This window comes from Oncorhynchus masou, chromosome 32 (genome assembly GCF_036934945.1).
Source record: "Oncorhynchus masou masou isolate Uvic2021 chromosome 32, UVic_Omas_1.1, whole genome shotgun sequence".
Lineage (NCBI taxonomy): Eukaryota > Metazoa > Chordata > Actinopteri > Salmoniformes > Salmonidae > Oncorhynchus > Oncorhynchus masou.
The window spans coordinates 59495510-59517451 of NC_088243.1; the positions used below are offsets into that span (position 1 = coordinate 59495510).

The following is a 21942-nucleotide window of genomic DNA, read 5'->3' on the forward strand; positions in this document are numbered from 1 at the left end:
ACACACACCACTCAACAACCGTGAGCCCCCTGGTCCCACCTCACACACACCACTCAACAACCGTGAGCCCCCTGGTCCCGCCTCCCACACACCACTCAACAACCGTGAGCCCCCCTGGTCCTGCCTCACACACACCACTCAACAACCGTGAGCCCCCCTGGTCCCACCTCACACACACCACTCAACAACCGTGAGCCCCCCTGGTCCCGCCTCCCACACACCACTCAACAACCGTGAGCCCCCTGGTCCCACCTCACACACACCACTCAACAACCGTGAGCCCCCTGGTCCCACCTCACACACACCACTCAACAACCGTGAGCCCCCTGGTCCCGCCTCACACACACCACTCAACAACCGTGAGCCCCCTGGTCCCACCTCACACACACCACTCAACAACCGTGAGCCCCCCTGGTCCCGCCTCACACACACCACTCAACAACCGTGAGCCCCCTGGTCCCACCTCACACACACCACTCAACAACCGTGAGCCCCCCTGGTCCCGCCTCACACACACCACTCAACAACCGTGAGCCCCCCTTGTCCCGCCTCACACACACCACTCAACAACCGTGAGCCCCCCTGGTCCTGCCTCACACACACCACTCAACAACCGTGAGCCCCCTGGTCCTGCCTCACACACACCACTCAACAACCGTGAGCCCCCTGGTCCTGCCTCACACACACCACTCAACAACTGTGAGCCCCCCTGGTCCTGCCTCTCACACACCACTCAGCAACCGTGAGCCCTCCTGGTCCTGCCTCACACACACCACTCAACAACCGTGAGCCCTCCTGGTCCTGCCTCACACACACCACTCAACAACCGTGAGCCCCCCTGGTCCTGCCTCACACACACCACTCAACAACCGTGAGCCCCCTGGTCCTGCCTCACACACACCACTCAACAACTGTGAGTCCCCCTGGTCCTGCCTCACACACACCACTCAACAACTGTGAGTCCCCCTGGTCCTGCCTCACACACACCACTCAACAACTGTGAGTCCCCCTGGTCCTGCCTCACACACACCACTCAACAACCGTGAGCCCCCTGGTCCTGCCTCACACACACCACTCAACAACTGTGAGTCCCCCTGGTCCTGCCTCACACACACCACTCAACAACTGTGAGTCCCCCTGGTCCTGCCTCACACACACCACTCAACAACTGTGAGTCCCCCTGGTCCTGCCTCACACACACCACTCAACAACCGTGAGCCCCCTGGTCCTGCCTCACACACACCACTCAACAACCGTGAGCCCCCTGGTCCTGCCTCACACACACCACTCAACAACTGTGAGTCCCCCTGGTCCTGCCTCACACACACCACTCAACAACTGTGAGTCCCCCTGGTCCTGCCTCACACACACCACTCAACAACTGTGAGTCCCCCTGGTCCTGCCTCACACACACCACTCAACAACCGTGAGCCCTCCTGGTCCTGCCTCACACACACCACTCAACAACCGTGAGCCCTCCTGGTCCTGCCTCACACACACCACTCAACAACTGTGAGTCCCCCTGGTCCTGCCTCACACACACCACTCAACAACTGTGAGTCCCCCTGGTCCTGCCTCACACACACCACTCAACAACTGTGAGTCCCCCTGGTCCTGCCTCACACACACCACTCAACAACCGTGAGCCCCTGGTCCTGCCTCACACACACCACTCAACAACCGTGAGCCCCCTGGTCCTGCCTCACACACACCACTCAACAACTGTGAGTCCCCCTGGTCCTGCCTCACACACACCACTCAACAACTGTGAGTCCCCCTGGTCCTGCCTCACACACACCACTCAACAACTGTGAGTCCCCCTGGTCCTGCCTCACACACACCACTCAACAACCGTGAGCCCTCCTGGTCCTGCCTCACACACACCACTCAACAACCGTGAGCCCTCCTGGTCCTGCCTCACACACACCACTCAACAACCGTGAGCCCCCCTGGTCCTGCCTCACACACACCACTCAACAACCGTGAGCCCCCTGGTCCTGCCTCACACACACCACTCAACAACTGTGAGTCCCCCTGGTCCTGCCTCACACACACCACTCAACAACTGTGAGTCCCCCTGGTCCTGCCTCACACACACCACTCAACAACTGTGAGTCCCCCTGGTCCTGCCTCACACACACCACTCAACAACCGTGAGCCCTCCTGGTCCTGCCTCACACACACCACTCAACAACCGTGAGCTCTCTGGTCCTGCCTCACACACACCACTCAACAACCGTGAGCTCTCCTGGTCCTGCCTCACACACACCACTCAACAACTGTGAGTCCCCCTGGTCCTGCCTCACACACACCACTCAACAACCGTGAGCCCCCTGGTCCTGCCTCACACACACCACTCAACAACTGTGAGTCCCCCTGGTCCTGCCTCACACACACCACTCAACAACTGTGAGTCCCCCTGGTCCTGCCTCACACACACCACTCAACAACCGTGAGCCCCCCTGACCCCAGACCACCATGATAGGATCATTGTGTCATCAGAGTTAATTTCATCATTGGAGAGTAACTCCGTTTCTGAATTGTTAGGAATTTGGATGGCCTTGACCCTAGCTATGGTTTGGGAGAAGTCCACCAAAGCCCATGTCAGAGCCTGAGTGGGCCTGTACAACCCACCTGTCAGGTAGTAGGGTAATCCAGGGTTGCTGCTGACCAGGAGAGGGTTTCTCTGGGTTGGGTGGAGGATTTCCTACGATTATCTTCAAACATACATCTCCAATGGGGTTGGCACGGCTTCCTGTGAACAGATTACACGATATCCTGTTAAATGTAGCAATAAACACAACGTTTCATGACGAAGAAAAAAAGGATGTGTGCACAAAGGCTTGACGCCGTTGCCAAGTCCACAACCTCAAAAGAGTACTAGGCCGAGGTAGACAGAAATGCCACAGTTCATATGTGACCGAAGTCTTTCAGGACAGCATCTATCCTCTGCTAGCTTCCCTCACATCCACTCACCATCAAAGCCTCATCTGCAGCACTACGTATAAGCTGATATGGTGATAATGAAGGAAGGCCTTTTGCCTCTGGGGGAAGGAAAGCTGTATGAGTCACAAACACTTAGACAGTATGGAGCCACAGAGGAGGGAGCAGTAACTGGAAAGGGTAAAAACAAGATATTTCGTTTTGGTAAAGGATAACAGAGGTGGCTTACAAGCTGACGACACCGCCCGCGTTGCAAGCGCGAGCCTTGCAAAATAAATGTACATGTACATGTTATTCAATCATTTCATCCAAAATGCTCGTGCGCGTCAGCGTAGCCAGGCGCTAAAATAGAACTTGGTTCTTTTTTGATGTTTTGATGCGCTGCAAGTCCCGTCTCTCCCATCTCCTCATTGGTTTTCAGGAGCATATACCCACGTGGGTGATTGAAAGATGAACTGAGGTCTACACTCCAGTCCAGTTGGTGGTAATGCAACTTAAAGTTAGTTGGAAACCACCATATAAAGTCCACAGAAGAAGAAGACTCCGAGAGATTACTAGAAACTCACTAGGTTCCTCCTTTTATCTGTGGATTAATTGTCGGAGTAGAGAACACATGATTTTGTTCTACAACGATCCATAAAAAAAAGACAATGTGCATTCCATGTAGAAAACAACCCAATGTTTATATCAGAGGACAAATGAGCTGGCAACAACAAGCTAGCTAGCTAAATGTCCATTAATGTTTCATGTGTTTCAACCCGTCCCCAAATGAATATAGTTGGTTCAGAGTTTGCTTTGATATTTCAACCTGCGTGTCTTGATCGCGTCTGGCGTGGATGGACAAAATCAACATGCTCGCGTGCCCGATGTAGTCAGCATGTTAATTACATCTGCAAGTCAGGAACTCTGCCAGAAAAATGGTATTAGTCACCTGTATTCCCCATCACAACACACACACACACACACACACACACACAGACCTGTCCTATGTCACTGGAGCCTCTCCCAGTGCAGAGGAGAACACACCCAGAGGGACCGGAATAACAAGCCACTGCAGCTGCAGCACATCGGAAACTTGAGACGAGGTGGCACCGCACAGAGCAGATGTGTTAAAAAGCCCTCGCTAACATCTCTTTATCTCCGTCTATAATCTTCGTCCATTTCACTATCATCAACTTCTCCTCCTCCACAGCTACTGTTTACAGGTCTGACAAGTCGGGCGGGAATGGCGTCTAGACTGGCGAAAGTGGACTTTTTTTCAAAGGAAAGTCCTCGGGTGAACACAGAGGAGTTATACAAGCTAGGAGGAAAGCGAGGAGGGAGGGATTCCAATTTACATGACAACTTAGGAAAAATGCTTTTTTAATACTCATTCAGCCCCTAAATCACTCCACTCCCCCGCTCTTTCTCGTCTTTAGCCTGGGCTATTAAATCACCATATTGACCCCTGATCTAGGGCCTAGGCCATAAAGAGCCCTCCGCTGGTCATAGGCCTGGAGTGTAGCGTTTGAATATGAAATGTTTGGCCTCCGTTGGGTATGATAACAGCCCCGTGCTCTGAGACTACTGAGACACGGGCTGGTCCCCAGGAGAGAGGATTTCCCGCAGATCAGATCAGCTCAGTAGCCCTGGGGCACAGGCACTCTCCCTCTGTCATCCCTTATCTATCTCTCTCTCTATTACTCTTTCTCCCCCCCTCGCTCAGTAGTGGATTTACTTGGACTTGAGAGAGAGGAAGGGAGAGAAGGGTGGGGAGCGGGAGGAGAGTGAGGGAGAGGAGAAAGGGAGGGGGTCATTTGAATAAGAAACTAGAGGCGATTGGTGTTAGCATGACAAAGGAGCCCGCCATCTCCCCTGATTGGTGTCACAGCTCAGGCACTAAAGCCATGCAGGCCCCCTGGGAGGCCCCCTGGGTGGGGTGAGATGGGGAGCACTGGCATGTTTATGCATCTGAGGTGTGATATGGGGGAGGACAAGCTTCAGGTTAATCTTGATGAACTGTGCACAGCTCCTAAATAGAGAGAAGAGTGAGCATTTCTTGAAGAAACAAAAAGTTAAATACAGGCTGCCAAGATTTTTATAAGGAAGAAAAAACAGCCTCCTACTTAACAGATTTTTTCTCCATGACTTTTTTCCTGAAATGGAAATAAAGCAGACGACACTTCATCGCTTTGACAGGTGAGGCCTCCAGGCCAACCACACATTAAGACACTCATGGCAGCCTTGATGAAAGAGGAACCAAGGAAGGTGATAGGAAGATCTAATGCACTATAAACACTCCAGAGTGGCTGAGCTATGCTTTGGCTTTCCTTATCTTCTGTCTTGTACTCTCCATCTTCCTTCATGTCTCTTGTCTCCTGCTCCCCACCTGTGGGCCCTCGGCCCTGGATGTCCATAGCAGGCCTCCCTTCAAGTCCCTGCTGCATGCTAATGCCCCCTGAGGTGTGAAGTGCAGATTGGCCCTTGGTGGGTGACGGCCTCTGGGCTCCAACCGGGCTGTCAGCTACTGTGTAGGTTTTAGCTACTGCAGGTGGAACCCTGACACCACAGGGACCCTGTCCTCCAATGGGTCTACCATACCTTTGTCTCAGAACTAATGACCAGGGACAGGAGTTTTTCCTGATCTCAAATTACCTTGCCTGGGGAAAAAACTCTGGACCCTAGTCATTGCCTAAAGCTATGGCCCAGAGTTTTTCTGGTTACATCGTATAGTCAAGAAAAACTCATGGCCCCACTTATGACCATAACAAGGACAGTACATAGATAAGTGAAGAGGGATCATACAAGATAGCAACCCTGTGGTGCAGGGGGATTTCAGAGCTCAATAACTTGAGACTATTTACTTACAATCTATATTATTATCCGCCCTCATGAGACTGGCTGTATGCATATTGTAACCAAGATGGAGGAGATGGGCAGGGCTCTAGTGCAGATGAACTGAACCAGCATCAGGAGAGACACTCGCCTAATGACACGGTCCTAGAAACAAGTGAGAGAAGACAAAAGGGAGTAGGTGGAGAGAAGGAGAGAGGTCACAGCTCCCTCCAGACAAAGCCTGGGCAGAATGAGGCTCATCTGGGTAGCACTGCCTGACTCTCCAGGACACAACTCCGTTCGGGAAAGAGAGAGCACTGACTAACTCACCATGGCAACTAATCAATAGGTGACAGAGTCAGTCAGAACTGAGCCGCGGCTGAGCTTGTCCCACCTCCCCCACGTTCCCAGGGTAACCAACGCTCCCCTCCTCTGTAGGACAGGGCAGGAGGGGACCCCCATAAACCCCTCACCGATCAGGGAGGGAACTTTATCGCCCACTGCACAGGAGTTAGTGTGGTGGTGGGGTGTTTGTGGAGGGGGTCTATGTGTGATGTATGTTTGTATATATATATATATATATATATATATATATATATATATGAGTGTGGGTTGTGTGTGTGGGGGGGCTTTGTATGTGTATGGGTTGTGTGGGGGGCTTTGTATGTGTATGGGTTGTGTGGGGGGGCTTTGTATGTCTATGGGTTGTGTGGGGGGGATTTGAGTGTGTGTTTGCACACGTGTGTGTGTGGGAGGGTGTTGAATGGAGGGGTGGCATGGGTATTGAGTTTGACACAGGTTACAGCCAGGAGCTTAATGAACACAGATCGTGACAATACGAATACGATCAGGAGCCATCTGATGGGTCTAAGGCACCGCGCGCCAATTGTGTGTCTGTCAATCTGTGTTCCTTCTCACTGTCCCCCAACCACCACTAATCAATATCTGTGGCCTAGATGAGAGGCCTAATCTGCCCCTTGCGTCGCCCCCTACCTCCATCAACCCCGGCGCCCCAATGGCTGCATTGTAACTGTATCGTCCCTATAGAATCCCGTAATCAGATCGCTGTCACTGGACATATCGCATATGTACCTCGGGCCTAACTCACACACACACACACTTGGCCCCGTTTTCTAGGCTCTCAAGACGGGGTCAACTAGGGTCAGAGTAAATACAACTGCTCTTTGCGAATTAGGTGAAATCATGGTACGTGCTCCAGTGTTCGTAGACAATGTGAAATAGGACATATTAGGTCACGCACAATAGGTCTGGTCAAAAAGAGTATGACATTGTTGCCGCCCATAGCATTGAATGAAAGGGAAGCCAACGAGCATTTGGCGTCCCTTGATAAAAAATATGAAATATTAGCCAATCATTTGGCGTCCCTTGATAAAAAATATGAAATATTAGTCAACTGTGAATGGTCCTGGCGCACCAACAAAAAAGTGTCAAGGGAAGCCAGTTTGGATATGGATTCACACAATCACATCAAAAGCCAAACGTCATTGACAGAAACAACTTAAATTCTTGTATCTTGTTGTGTTGTTATCCTCTGGTGGCTGGCTAACTAGCTCAAATTGTCTCTTTCCTGGATGGAGATAGGGATTTGCACTTGTGGTTTTACTTAATTCTCTGTACCGGCCAATGACTATAATGGCGATTCTGATCCAACCATTAAATTCATACATTGTGCCCCTGACCTGAGAGGACCGAAGTTCAATATGTAGCTAGTTGTAGTCGGCCAACGTTAACAAGCTGGCTAATTGTTGCTTACCGCTCAAATAGGTCCACAGACGATGCAATCTCAACCACACTCCACACTGCCCTAACCCATCTGGACAAGAGGAATACCTATGTGAGAATGCTGTTCATCGACTACAGCTCGGCATTCAACACCATAGTACCCTCCAAGCTCGTCATCAAGCTCGAGACCCTGGGTCTCGACCCCGCCCTGTGCAACTGGGTACTGGACTTCCTGACGGGCCGCCCCCAGGTGGTGAGGGTAGGTAACAACATCTCCTCCCCGCTGATCCTCAACACTGGGGCCCCACAGGGGTGCGTTCTGAGCCCTCTCCTGTACTCCCTGTTCACCCACGACTGCGTGGCCACGCACGCCTCCAACTCAATCATCAAGTTTGCTGACGACACAACAGTGGTAGGCTTGATTACCAACAACGACGAGACGGCCTACAGGGAGGAGGTGAGGTCCCTCGGAGTGTGGTGTCAGGAAAATAACCTCACACTCAACGTCAACAAAACTAAGGAGATGATTGTGGACTTCAGGAAACAGCAGAGGGAACACCCCCCTATCCACATCGATGGAACAGTAGTGGAGAGAGTAGCAAGTTTTAAGTTCCTCGGCATACACATCACAGACAAACTGAATTGGTCCACACAGACAGCATCGTGAAGAAGGCGCAGCAGAGCCTCTTCAACCTCAGGAGGCTGAAGAAATTCGGCTTGTCACCAAAAGCACTCACAAACTTCTACAGAGGCACAATCGAGAGCATCCTGGCGGGCTGTATCACCGCCTGGTACGGCAACTGCTCCGCCCTCAACCGTAAGGCTCTCCAGAGGGTAGTGAGGTCTGCACAACGCATCATCGGGGGCAAACTACCTGCCCTCCAGGACACCTACACCACCCGATGTTACAAGAAGGCCATAAAGATCATCAAGGACATCTACCACCCGAGCCACTGCCTGTTCACCCCGCTATCATCCAGAAGGCGAGGTCAGTACAGGTGCATCAAAGCTGGGACCGAGAGACTGAAAAACAGCTTCTATCTCAAGGCCATCAGACTGTTAAACAGCCACCACAAACATTGAGTGGCTGCTGCCTACACACTGACACAACTCCAGCCACTTTAATAATGGGAATTGATGGGAAATGTTGTAAATATATCACTAGCCACTTTAAACAATGCTACCTTATATAATGTTACTTACCCTACATTATTCATCTCATATGCATACGTATATACTGTACTCTATATCATCGACTGCATCCTTATGTAATACATGTATCACTAGCCACTTTAACTATGCCACTTTGTTTAAATACTCATCTCACATGTATATACTGTACTCGATACCATCTACTGTATCTTGCCTATGCTGCTCTGTACCATCACTCACTCATATATCCTTATGTACATATTATTTATCCCCTTACACTGTGTATAAGACAGTAGATTAGGAATTGTTAGTTAGATTACTTGTTGGTTATTACTGCATTGTCGGAACTAGAAGCACAAGCATTTCGCTACACTCGCATTAACATCTGCTAACCATGTGTATGTGACAAATAAAATTTGATTTGATTTGATTTGAAAGGAAACTAGGCTAGCGAGCAAGCATTTTAGCCAAGTAGCCTAAGACCACAACTAAAAGTGTGTACTGTATGACAGAGTGATAGACCGTTTTGGCAACATGAAAGAGAGGAGGATGGCATTGGTGTTTTTCTACAAGTAGGGTGAGTCAACATGTATTTTTCTACTTACACCCCCCCACACACACACCACACACACACACACACACACACACACACACACACACACACACACACACACACACACACACACACACACACACACACACACACACACACACACACACACACACACACAGAGAAATCAGTACCTTGGACAGCCACATGATATTTAGTTTAGGTCTATTGGACTCAATTGTTTTTGGTATCTTTTAGTTGTCACTGTATTAGACTAAGTATAAGTGATTTGATGACATTGAAATGTTGAAGTTGAAATGGTGCTGGAATAGTGGAGGCAGCTCCTGTTTCAAGGCAACTTGCGGTTCTAAATCAATAGCTGTTTAGTGGTCCGAAAATGTCAGAAACATTAACGTGATTGACCATGTCGTAGGTCATGTAACGGTTTGTTACATGCAATGTGCTTTCTGGAATCCACCGGACAGATGTTGCTTTCCGGTTTTGTGGTGAAACAAAGGTGTGGTTGAATTTATTCTGCCACTGTGTTCTTATTATCTCTGCCTTAGGCCCATATATCAGAGTGGCAAGGTATATGAACAAACCGGCTATAGAGCAAACATCGCAATTATTATTATTACACATGGGTTGTAATATGGCAATTTTTTCCTGACTTCCTCATAGATTTTACCAACTCACCACTACTGTATGTTATTTGATTTCCTTAAACAGGTTATAATGGAGGTACACTACATGGTCAGAAGTATGTGAGCACCAGGGGGCCTCCCAAGTGGCGCAGTGGTCTAAGGCACTGCATTGCAGTGCTAGCTGTGCCACTAGAGATCCTGGTTCGAGTCCAGGCTCTGTTGCAGCCGGCCACGACTGGGAGATCCATGGGGCTTGGTATTGCGCATGGTGATCTTAGGCTTGTGAGTAGCTGCTCAGCTATGAAAACCCATTTCACAAAGCTCCCGACAAACAGTTCTTGTGCTGACGGTTGCTTCCAGAAGTATTGTTTTAACTCAGTAGTTTGATTGTTGCAACCGAGGACAGACGTTTTTTACGCGCTACGTGCTTCAGCACTTGGCGGTCCCATTCTGTGAGCTTGTGCGGCCTCCCACTTTGAAGCTGAGCCTTTGTTGCTCCTAGAAGTTTCCACTTCACAATAACAGTGCTTGCAGTTGACAGGGGCAGCTCTAGTAGGACAGACATTTTACAAACTGACTTGTTGGAAAGGTGGCATCCTATGAGGTTGCCACATTGAAAGTCACTGAGCACTTCAGTAAGTCCATTCTACTACCAATATTTGTCTATGGTGATAGAATGGCTGTGTGCTCGATATTATACACAGGTGTGGCTGAAATAGCCGAATCCATTCATTTGAATGGGTGTCCACATACTTTTGTATATATAGTGTATCTATGCTCCCTAACCCTGTTTCCCAATCGGCTGTGTATGTGTGTCATCCACCAATTACATACAGTCATCCTCCCAAACAAGTTCAAGTGAACCTCAACAACAGGGCATTCTGAGACACAAACCAAAGAATCCCTGAAGGGAGAACCCTATAAAAATATCACCTCGCTATACCAACAACCACCACCTCCAGCGAATTGTACCTTCCCAGCCCTAGGTGTGATTTGTGTTTGTAATCTTTGTGGACAAAGGGACTGTAAAGCATGTCTCATGTTTGATGAGTCTCATATTCACACACACCTGCCGTGCAAAAACAAACAGGGCTGTGGATTCAGGAGAATGTCATTATTTAGGAACCTAATCTGTATTTTTTATATAAATGGAATCTTATTGAAGGATCCAGACATTTTTCACTTGGTTTGGAGAAACTTACCTCACCAGCGAATTCACTTTCTGAGCCTCACACTGGAGATCCCGGGTATCAAAAAACATTAACAAAGACTCCAGAAACACCCAAATGCATCCTTTTACAAACAGCAAAGCTCTCAGTATAGTGATGCAGGTCTTTAGATGTTGTACACGTGAAGTTGTGTCATTCTCACTTCTTCTTGGATGTTTTTGGAGTCTTTGTTCATGTTTTTTGAACGCCCTGGAACCCTAGAATAAGATTCAGGAAGTTAATCGGAATTGAAATGGCAAAACAAAAAGTGTTTGGACAGATTAGGTTCCTAAATAATGTAATATTGAAATTGGGAGCTGGGTGTTGTTGAGGAAAGGTAGCTCTAGTGACATCTGAGGCATCTGTAAGGTAATCTGGCTGGTAGCGTGGCACGCCCCCACACTGGCGAGTCATGGGAGAGGCACGCATAAAGTCAGGAGTGAAAAGGAGATACTCTGGCCTGCCTTCCAACTATGTCTGAGTGGGCAGGTGGAATTGGACTATGCTGAGTATAGCATGCCAATTGAAGTTATGAATTTAAATTAAATTCATAAATAAAGTTTGCACTTGTTGTCTATCGGAATTTCGATTTTCCTGTTTTTATTTTCGTTCCTATTTTTCCTGAATAGAATTGACATTTACCCCAACTTTGAATGACTGGATATTATTAGTCATTCTAAGCCAGAGACAGTATGTCTTCATTCTGAGATTCCACACACCTTATCAGGAGTCTCAATCGAAGCTGTTGGGCAACAATCCTAGATTAACACGCTCAAAGACTGCCAACTGTTTTCGCCCTGTTAACAGAATATCACAGTAAGAAAATGGTACAGGCCTAGAAAGAATATACACAGTGTGTATGTGTGATTGAAAAAAATAATAAAACCATTCATTTAAATTGGATTAATTCAAAGAACCATTCCCTAACACGCACGTCTTCACATTTACACCTGATTGCTGTCCAATGTCTATAAACCTTTCATTCTAATCATTTTACCAACTGACATCAATGGAAGTCATTTGGTCCTAAGGCTCTACTCTGATTCTGGAGTGGTGGTGGCTATGCCTTTCAAGCGTCTCCCAATCTGCATTCTTTGTGTTTGTGTAACGCACGGCAATGCAACCATACGCTATAATTAACAAGAGACATCTGCATTACGGAACACGTCTGTTGGAGGCTTGGTGCTTACAGTGAATTCGGAAACTATTCAGGCCATTTCCCTTTTTCCACATTTTGTCACGTTAGTCTATTTCTCTAATGGATTAAGGACATTTTTTCCCTCATCAATCTACACACAATACCGCATAATGACAAAGCGAAAAACAGAAATACCTTATTTACATAAGAATTCAGACCCTTTGCTATAAGACTCGAAATTGAGATCAGGTGCATCCTTTTTCCATTGATCATCCTTGAGATGTTTCCAGAACTTGAGTGGAGTCCACCTGTAGTAAATTAAATTGATTGGACATGATTTGGAAAGGCACACTGCCTATGTAAGGTCCCACAGTTGACAGTGTATGTCAGAGCAAAAACCAAGCCATAGGGTCGAAGGAATTGTCCGTAGAGCTCAGAGACAGGATTGTGTCGAGGCACAGATCTGGGGAAGGGTACCAAACATTTCTGCAGCGTTGAAGGTCCCCAAGAACACAGTGGCCTCCATCATTCTTAAGTGGAAGAAGTTAGGAACCTCCAAGACTCTTCCTAGGGCTGGATGCCCGGGCCAAACTGAGCAATCTGGGGAGAAGGGCCTTGGTCAGGGAGGTGAACAAGAACCCAGTGGTCACTCTGAAAGAGCTCCAGAGTTCCTCTGTGGAGATGGAAGAACCTTCCAGAAGGACAACCATCTCTGCAGCACTCCACCAATCAGGTCTTTATGGTAGTGGCCAGATGGAAGCCACTCCTCAGTAAAAGGCACTTGGAGTTTGCCAAAAGACACCTAAAGGACTCTCAGACCATGAGAAACTATTTTCTCTGGTCTGATGAAACCATCCCTACAGTGAAGCATGTTGGTCGAAGCATCATGCTGTTGGGATGTTTTTCGGCGGCAGAGACTGGAAGACTTGTCAGGATTGAGCGAAGATGAATGGAGCAAAGTACAGAGAGATTCTTGATGAAAACCTGCTCAAGAGCACTCAGGACCTCAGACTGGGGTGAAGGTTTACCTTCCAACAGGACAATGACCCTAAGCACACAGCAAAGACAATGCATGAGAGTATTCAGGACCAGTCTCTGAATGTCCTTGAGTGGCCAAGCCAGAGCTCGGACTTGAACCCGATCGAACATCTCTGGAGAAACCTGAAAATAGCTGTGCAGCGACGTTCCCCATCCAACCTGACAGAGCTTGAGAGGATCTGCAGAAAAGAATGGGAGAAACTCCCCAAATACAGGTGTGCCAAGCTTGTAGTGACATACCCAAGAAGACTCGAGGCTGTAATTGCGGCCAAAGGTGCTTCAACAAAGTACTCATTAAAGGGTCTGAATACTTATATAAATGTGATCTTTCAGTTTTTTATTGTTTTATACATTTGCAAAAATTTCTAAAACCTGTTTTTGCTTTGTCATCATGCGGTATTGTGTGTAGATTGATGAGGGGGGAAAAGCTATTTAGAATAAGGATGTAACGTAACAAACTGTGGCAAAAGTCAAGAGGTCTGAATACTTTGCGAACGCACTGAATATCCACCCAGGAAGGGTAGGACTAGAGAGGGAACAGAGAAAATGTCAAATTAAATTTTTGGTTTATTGACTGAGGGCTGTCTATCAGTCAGTTTGGGCCATTGTGAGTGTGAGTGGCTGGACAGGAGAGGAGAGAGGGTTGGTTGGATGGATGGCTCTCAGAGGGTCAGCCCCAAAGCCCTGACCCCAGGAGGATTTGATGCCATTTTCCCACGCAGGGAGCCGACCTGAGAGGAGCTTGTTAACAACATCTGCCCCAGTTCAGAAAGATTAACCCCCACCACATTGCCCCAACCCCCACACCTCCGCACACATACACACACAGACTGACACACGCAAACACACTCCCCTGCTGGCTGTCAGTCTTGCCGGACCCACACGAGTGTCACTACTCCGGACAGGCCTGCCCCAAGCTGGACATACAGGGCGCTCCAGGCCAGGCCAGCTGAGATCAGAGGGAAGGGCCTCCTGGAGATTCCAGCCATAGCAGATCAATGCCAATACATCCTAAGTCTGCTTCTGAACTGGAATGGAGCCTGATAGACAGACTAAGTCTAACATCTCATTTGAGTTTCTTTCTCACTGCAACTGTCACCTACACTATATGGCACAAATCAGTCTTAACCCATTTTCCATGTTGGATGACGCACGTAGTGACTGTTTGAAGAGTAAGAGCTTGATTTAAGTATGTAAAAGTGTGTTCATTTTTGGAACGAGGTGTGTCCTGATATAGACTTGCTGAGCAGGTTCAGGCCACATAGTAGGCGTGTGATGTCACCAACATCAGTCAGTGGGCCTGTCACAGACTTTAAGAATTACTTTTCCATTTATGACATTGATGTAGATGGAACCCTCTAAAACACCTACTCATATTCCCTCACAACACCTAGTTAACATACTAGGACACCCATATAAGTGTGTCATGACTTGTCACAACTGAATGAAAAGACAACAGGAAAAACTGATAGAAATTCAAATTTGACACTGAGGCTCTGTAATACAAAAATGTAATGCATGTACGTAAGTGGAAGAGAATAAAAAAATTCCCAGAAGAAAAATGATATCAAGCATGACGACACACACAAACAGTTAAACACGCATTAACACAAACCAGCACAAGCACCACACAGCAGCAAATAGAATCCTCTGGGAATCCGCTGAATCCGTGTTCTACAGGGTATAATTAGGTTCGTTTTGGAGAGGGGGGTTAAACAAACAGGCCCAGTGAGGTCATAGGCAGATGGAAGTGGGGATATGCCCGCACTTGCTGAGTGTGCACAGGGCTCCACATGACAGGCCCTGAGAGAGGCCCTGTGGGCGATCAGCGGGCAGGGGGGTGTGGGGGGGCTGACGGTGGCCAACAGCACACCAACAATGTTCTCACTGCCAGAACATTCACACCCAATCAATAGATCAGGGTTTGGCTACTTACTGTACAGTTTACGTTTTTCCAAGATCTCATTTCAGAACTAAATCAGGATTAGCCGTGTTATAAGTGTCCTCGGGGGAAACAATACAGATAATAGTTTGGCTACTTGGCTACATGTACTGTATATGGTTTTCAAAGAACTCAGATGGGAAAACAATGCATTACACCCAAATGCACCAGAAAAACTTTGATAACTCTTACATCAAATGCAGCAGTAGAACTTTGATAACACTTGCATCATGTTTCCTGTAGGGCCTTGCTATCCTAATGGAAAAGTACCATAGAACTGAACCCTCCCCGGTTATCAAACAAACTATGAGGGCTGGAAGCCGCTCCGCTCGGGGATCACATACCAACTGACTGATCTAGCACATTTTGACAGATGGCACAAAACCACCATTCTCTCTGACTCCGGCTCAGTGCAAACACCTCTGACATGGCCGACCGGGGAGGGAAAAGCTGCTTAATTGCAAAAAAATGACTTGGAGAGGGTGATTAGCTGACGGGCGGCCGCTGGCGCACTAGAGTGATTTAAGACCCTTTCAGTGAATGCAGGGAGGTCTGGATAATCTTTCCCTCCACAAAGGTGTGTGGGGCTAATCCAGGCCGCTTTGCTGAGCTGTGGATCAAATCCCACAGGGAGTGTGGGAAGGCCAGCGGGACAGCCAACGCTCCAGCCATCTTGGTGTCCAGGGTGACCTATCCCAGGGTGCTTTGCACCAGTATAGACCTGCCTGCTTGCTCCATACCTCTGCTGTAAGGGTGTTGGACAGAAGGAGTGTACTGGAATGCCAAGAAACATGGTCTCAGATGTGTGTGTGTGTGTGTGTGTGTGTGTGTGTGTGTGTGTGTGTGTGTGTGTGTGTGTGTGTGTGTGTGTGTGTGTGTGTGTTATAAGGAGTAAGGAATTACATCCAAATGGACTCAATCCCTTCTTTAAGTATCTTACTTCCTAACAGCAGCAATAACTAAGCAGAAACCTGAAGGAAAACTTTTCTGTGTATGAGTCGGTTTCATATTCAAGCGTTTTATTCAGTTTGTCAAGTCACATTCAAAACAAGGATGACTAATTAAATTACATAATATTTAAATTATTTAATCTAATACTCTTCAGGTTTTGAGTATTCTGACAAAAAAATATTATAAAAAGAATTGTGTCTGGAAATTAATTATTTAAAAAAGCTTAATGAAGATTATACTTTGTCAATAAAATGTGTAGACCTATGAATTCCTACATGAATTGTATGTTTGTTTGTTAATTCATTTATTCAAAACATATTGACTAATATATGCATATTCACACTCATTATCCAACCAATTGAACATGTTGGTGATAAACTGTGTGCAACAAAGGAATGGGTTTACATGTATAGGCCTATATCCACATTTGTATCTGCTACTATTGTAGGGGAGAGTGGGGTAAGTTGAGCCAAAGGGGTAAATTGAGCCCCCCCTGTTTCTTGGAAACCAAAGGGGAAGTTAATCATGTGACCAAATATTTAGGAAGAAGTCATCATTTTATGAAGTCTGAAGGAAGAAACCACATGGAAAAAGTTGGTAAGAAACTTAAGCTAAACTATTGATTAAAGCAGTCCAATAGGCCTAGAAGTAAGAAGTTAAATTCAGGAGAGAGTAAATTAAACAATTTCCCTTCTCAGATAAGTATGGAAAAATGTCAGCAATAACTTGGAATGGTTAGGCATACTTTTTATAGGCCCATTATCTTTTACATCGAGACATTTAAAAGGTGCAGCATTGTTTTCCTATGTCCCAACAAATTGTACAAGTCAGTAAGCTAGGCATTGATACTCCTTATTTAAGGAATAGGGCTACATATTCATGGAGTCAAAAATTTACTCTGCAACCAAAATTAAGTAAAATAGGCCTGTATTTCAATAATTGGAAGAGATTAGGCTAGTCATTAAATTTAACAGAATTATCCAAAATATTGGGCTACACGCTACTTTAGACATAGATTTCACACTTTGTTTACAGTAGGCCTATTTGAGGAAAACTTGAGTTATAGACCGCGTTCATCCAGCATGTTTGAGTTTAGTCACACTTCGTTACACCCATCGTCTAAGATAAATCACTCGCTGTTCAATGTTATTGCTCATTTCATTCTGTGAGGCGGCATCTCCGAGGATACCTGACAGATTTCACCCATCAAACTCACGTCATATCCCCTATAGACAAGTACAACACACGTCGCTCGGCTCATACCCCCACACAATCACCAAAAAAACATAGGAGTCGATAATATTGTTTCGTACAAATTTATTCATCATTTAAAGAATAGAGGATGGTCTTAAAGTAGAAACTTCAGTTTTAAATAAAACCTCTTGGCCCATGATATGGGTTAACCTGACACTGTCAAAACATCACAGAAAGGGAAATTGTCACAAAACAAAAAAAATGGAACATGACGTAGGCCTACAGAGGGTTCACAAGCTTAAAAAACAACGTACTATAAATAAACTTGCGCTTGCGACCCGCACAGTCTTACATTTCATTAAAACCTAGGTCATAAAGAAAAAGACTACAAAGATTGACACAGCCGACACAAACGGACATTCTACAAATTAAGTGTAAACATTTATGATCCAACTCTCCATCCAGCTTTTCTGAAATACAATGGCGTCTTCATGAGGCCATATGCCTTTTTCATAGAGAAAAAAAATGGCATTAAAATATAGAAGTCCATTTCTCCTACAGAATTTGATTGCGTATACTCATGATAAAAGACTCTTTGCAATGCAATTTACTCTGGTGGGCTCAACATTCAACTTCAGTCCAGGATATGTAGTTTTAAAAATGCTTTTAACATGGACAACTCATTGAGATAAAAAATACAATTTCATTGTTTTAAACAAAACTACTGAACGTCGACTCTTTTTAGCAAACAAAATGTTCAAGTATCCGAAGTACTTTAAGTTTAGTCATTTTTTTAAATGTGGGTTAGGGGTAGCGTTCCGTTCACGCCAGTCCCCGCGGTCTGATAGTGCGGATGTACACTGTGTAACCGACTGGTCTGAAGGGAAGAGTGATCCGCGCCGTCTCCACCCGGAGGCAGGTACATGCTGATCATATCCCTCAGATCCCCCAAACACGCTCTCTGGGAGTGGGAGGTAATCGCCGGTGGAGGTGAGCTCGGCTCGGTCTTGCACACGGATGCCATGGAGCCCAAGCCCATGGCGTTGGAGGTCTGCTGCGTGTATGCTGGGGACATGCTGTACGTGGACGCTGCGTTCATGTAGGTCTGCGCCGAGGACATCATGGGGTACTGGAGCCCTGCCATCTCATACCGGTGCATCTGCTGGATCTGAGGGCTATTCATGCTGTGATGCGGAGGGTAGGCCAACTGGTCCTGCATGAGGGAATACGCACTGTTTGTCCAGCCATTCATGTGTGCATAACTGTCCATCCGCTGTCCCACCGAGACGCCGTTGTTAACAGTGTTGGCACCTGGCGCTAGAAGTCCTCCTGGCAAAGAATACTTGTCTTTCTTGAGCAGGGTTTTGGTCTTCCTGCGGGGACGGTATTTGTAATCCGGATGCTCCTTCATGTGCATGGCGCGCAGACGCTTGGCCTCATCGATGAAGGGTCTCTTCTCTGCGTCAGTCAAAAGTTTCCAGTCTGCACCGAGCCGCTTGCTGATCTCAGAGTTGTGCATTTTAGGGTTCTCTTGTGCCATCTTTCTCCGCTGTCCACGGGACCACACCATGAAAGCGTTCATAGGCCTCTTCACCCGGTCCTGGTCGTTGGCACTGTTGTTCTTGTTGCCCGCAGCGGAGCCCGAATTGGACTGCGGGAGCGGGCTCTTGATCTCGGTTTCCATCATGTTATACATTCAAACGGCTTTTAAATGTAAACTCTCAGGCGCGGAAAATGTATAACAAAATACCCTCAGACTAAAAGAGAGGTAGAAATAGTACTGACCGCCAGTCTCATGTGAGGAAAAAAAGTTGTCAAAAGAAGCTTAGGTATTGCTAGTTTGCCAGGTGCTTCCAATGTCTCACTTCTCGTCAGCAAGCTCTGTTCACCACGGCTCTAAAACAGAACTCTGCAAACTTGTCCGCCAACCTCAGCTGTTATTAGTGCCTGGGCCATGTGATTTGGATTGACAGTGTAACAATGAGTGGCTCTCGACCAATCATAGCGCTCTGTTTTGGGCTGAGTTGGAGAGAGATATTCAACTTTATACATAAAAAAAACACGTTATAAGGCAGTTAAATTATATTTTAGTTCATCTAAGTAATTAAAGCGTACTCTAAATGTATATCTGTATTTTGACGTTAAAATGTAGGTTACATGCACGAAACGTTGCAGAATATGTCTGAATCCGGAGTGAAACAAACGGAATCTTAGCCTGTAACGTTTTAAAATAAAACGAATACATTTGATGGAACGGATCTCCTCTACAATTTAAATTGATCATCAAATATATTAGCCTAATAGTTCAATATATAGGTTGAAGTTTGTAAATGGTATAGACTTGTCAGTGCTTTACAATTTTACATGTAACACTTGCGTATAAAACTATTATAAATTAATTCTGGCAAACCCTGTTTATATATAGAGCAAGTGCGCCAGGCGTAATTTTTTAATTTGTAAACGGTCTTGGTAAAGAAAAAGGTGGAAATCAAATAATCCCATTCAAGTGGCGACATGGAGGCGGGGTTCCAAAAGGCCTAAATGAGTGCAAGGCAAATATCGAGGCAGAAAAGTGGTATTCTCTCCCTTCATTCATGAATTCTCTCACGTCCTTTAAATATCAAGATAATACTATTGTGCTGTACTGGCATCTATAGGATTTGAGGTTATCGTGCTCCCTCATACGGAAGGGTTTGTGTCAATACCATTTCAATTACAGCCAATTTCAGACGCCAATCTGTTAAAAAAAATGCCTATTGAAAATTTGTCTGATTATCATTTTCAAAGTAGAGATTTTTTATGAATTTAATTAGAATTCATTTATTAAATTGTTAATATGTTGACAAATTCCGATTAATCAAAAAAGCATCAACTTGAACATTTTGGAAATATAAATGTGGGTTAATTGGAATACACTGCAAATGTGCGTAATTGTCACAATTAGAATGGATTAAAATTTCAGTTTACCGTGTCCGTTTATATTTGCAAGTGCGACTTCACTTGCTATTTCTCCACTAGTTTTGGTTTATCTCGGCACACCGGCGAAAGACAAAACCATGATACATCAACGACCTCTTGTGGAGAGAGGACTGCCTACAGCTCGAACAAAGTATTTTGAATGGTTGATGGTGCTCTGAGAAAATTTATATTCCGATTTTCCTTGTCGTAAAATTCGACAGCTCGTGTGCGTAAAACATTTTCGCTCTGTAGTGCTAATGGTTATTAAAATGGTCACCGCGTATAGTCACTGATTTACATGTGTTGCTTTACAAACGACCCGAAACACTGCCCCTGTTGAGCAGTTTAAACCGATATGACATTCTCTTGCAGCCCTCAGGCAAACTTTACACCTGCTAATGACTACAAGCCTTCGCCAGTCGAAAACGTCCTCAATTAACACCTCCGCCACTCAGTATTGAGTACCACAGATCTGTGAGCATTCTAGGGTTTCAAATATTCATGAAAAGGAATTCTCCACACTAAAGACTTCACGATATCACCCAAAGAAGTTCAAAATCTCAATTTACATCTAACATATGAGTTGTGTAAGCATATTTATGCTTATGAATTGGATTTCAAAATCGAAAACATTAAATATTGTAACCTTTTTTCAACAATTATTATCAAGGCTTGAAAACACACAGGCCTGACATTAAATAATGTATCCATAAGGCCTACCACATAATAACAACTTGATCTAATACCTTTGACGATGGCGAACATTGGACATGTGTCTATAGGGGGATATTGAATGGAATCCACATTTAAATCAAGTCCGTCAGAGAACGAGTACATTTAATTTAGTTGAAGACAAAATACATGAATAGCCATAGAAACGCAGTTCTACACTTGCTATCCAGCTCATAGATCAAAATATTGATTTGCCTCGACGTTAAATCAATTGAGAGCAGACATCACCCCGCGCATTTCAGTGAAAAGCTGTGTTGATTGGTCCGCCATTAACAGAGCACAGGACACGTCGCTGAACCTCTGTACTTGAGTTAACCGATCTAATTCTCAGAAACCAATCATTTGTTTATCTGGGAAGATTCAAAAACGGATCCGCTTGTAATCGTTTTTATGGAAATCGACCAGACAGCGGGAAAAGAAAAACTCGGGGCTCAGTAAGGAGGACCTATGATGTGTACCTAATTTCCTAATTAAGGACAGCGGAGGGCGAGGAGAACCACCAGCAAAGCCTGGCAGTGTTCGGCCTCAGCGAGTTCCATGCCCCTCAGGCCCAAGAGCGTCACGGCTTTCAGATCACACTGTTGAACATTCACAAATGTACTCCAAATACTTTCAAGTATGCAGAGTAATGTGCAACGAGCATGCAAACAATAGTAGCCATATCTGATATCTGTTGATTTCTGAACAGGACCTTCATTTTAATTTGATCAACTTGTTATGCATCACCAATAGATGCAGCAATTGAGTGCCCTGTCATCAACAATTGGCCAATAGCTCCCATTCATTGACAAGAACAGGCCAACCAAGCCTGTTTTTTTATAGTCCAATGTATACAAAAATATATTTTTAAATAAAATGTATTGGGTAAAAGCATATTCCCCAGATGGTGAATTCAGGATAAAACACTATAGCCTACACTAATACATTTGCAACCC

At 45.9% G+C, this 21942-nt stretch overlaps 1 protein-coding gene and 1 long non-coding RNA gene across 2 annotated transcripts in view; both read right to left on the minus strand.

Annotated features, from left to right (window-relative positions):
• The window catches only part of LOC135527052 (uncharacterized), a 75755-nt gene that overhangs the window by 41731 nt on the left and 12082 nt on the right, over positions 1-21942 (minus strand). Inside the window, exon 2 of the long non-coding RNA XR_010453397.1 lies at positions 2635-2755. This is a non-coding gene — a long non-coding RNA (uncharacterized LOC135527052). The remainder of the gene's footprint in view (positions 1-2634; positions 2756-21942) is intronic.
• Positions 17424-19241, minus strand: LOC135526334 (transcription factor Sox-3). Its single transcript, XM_064954627.1, has one exon. The coding sequence runs from the start codon at positions 19011-19013 to the stop codon at positions 18111-18113; it is 903 nt and encodes a 300-aa protein (XP_064810699.1). The 5' UTR covers positions 19014-19241; the 3' UTR covers positions 17424-18110.

What these genes read in the sequence shown, in the direction of transcription:
- LOC135526334 (XM_064954627.1), bottom strand. Translation starts at nt 19,013, where the DNA reads ATGTATAACATGATGGAAACCGAGATCAAGAGCCCGCTCCCGCAGTCC.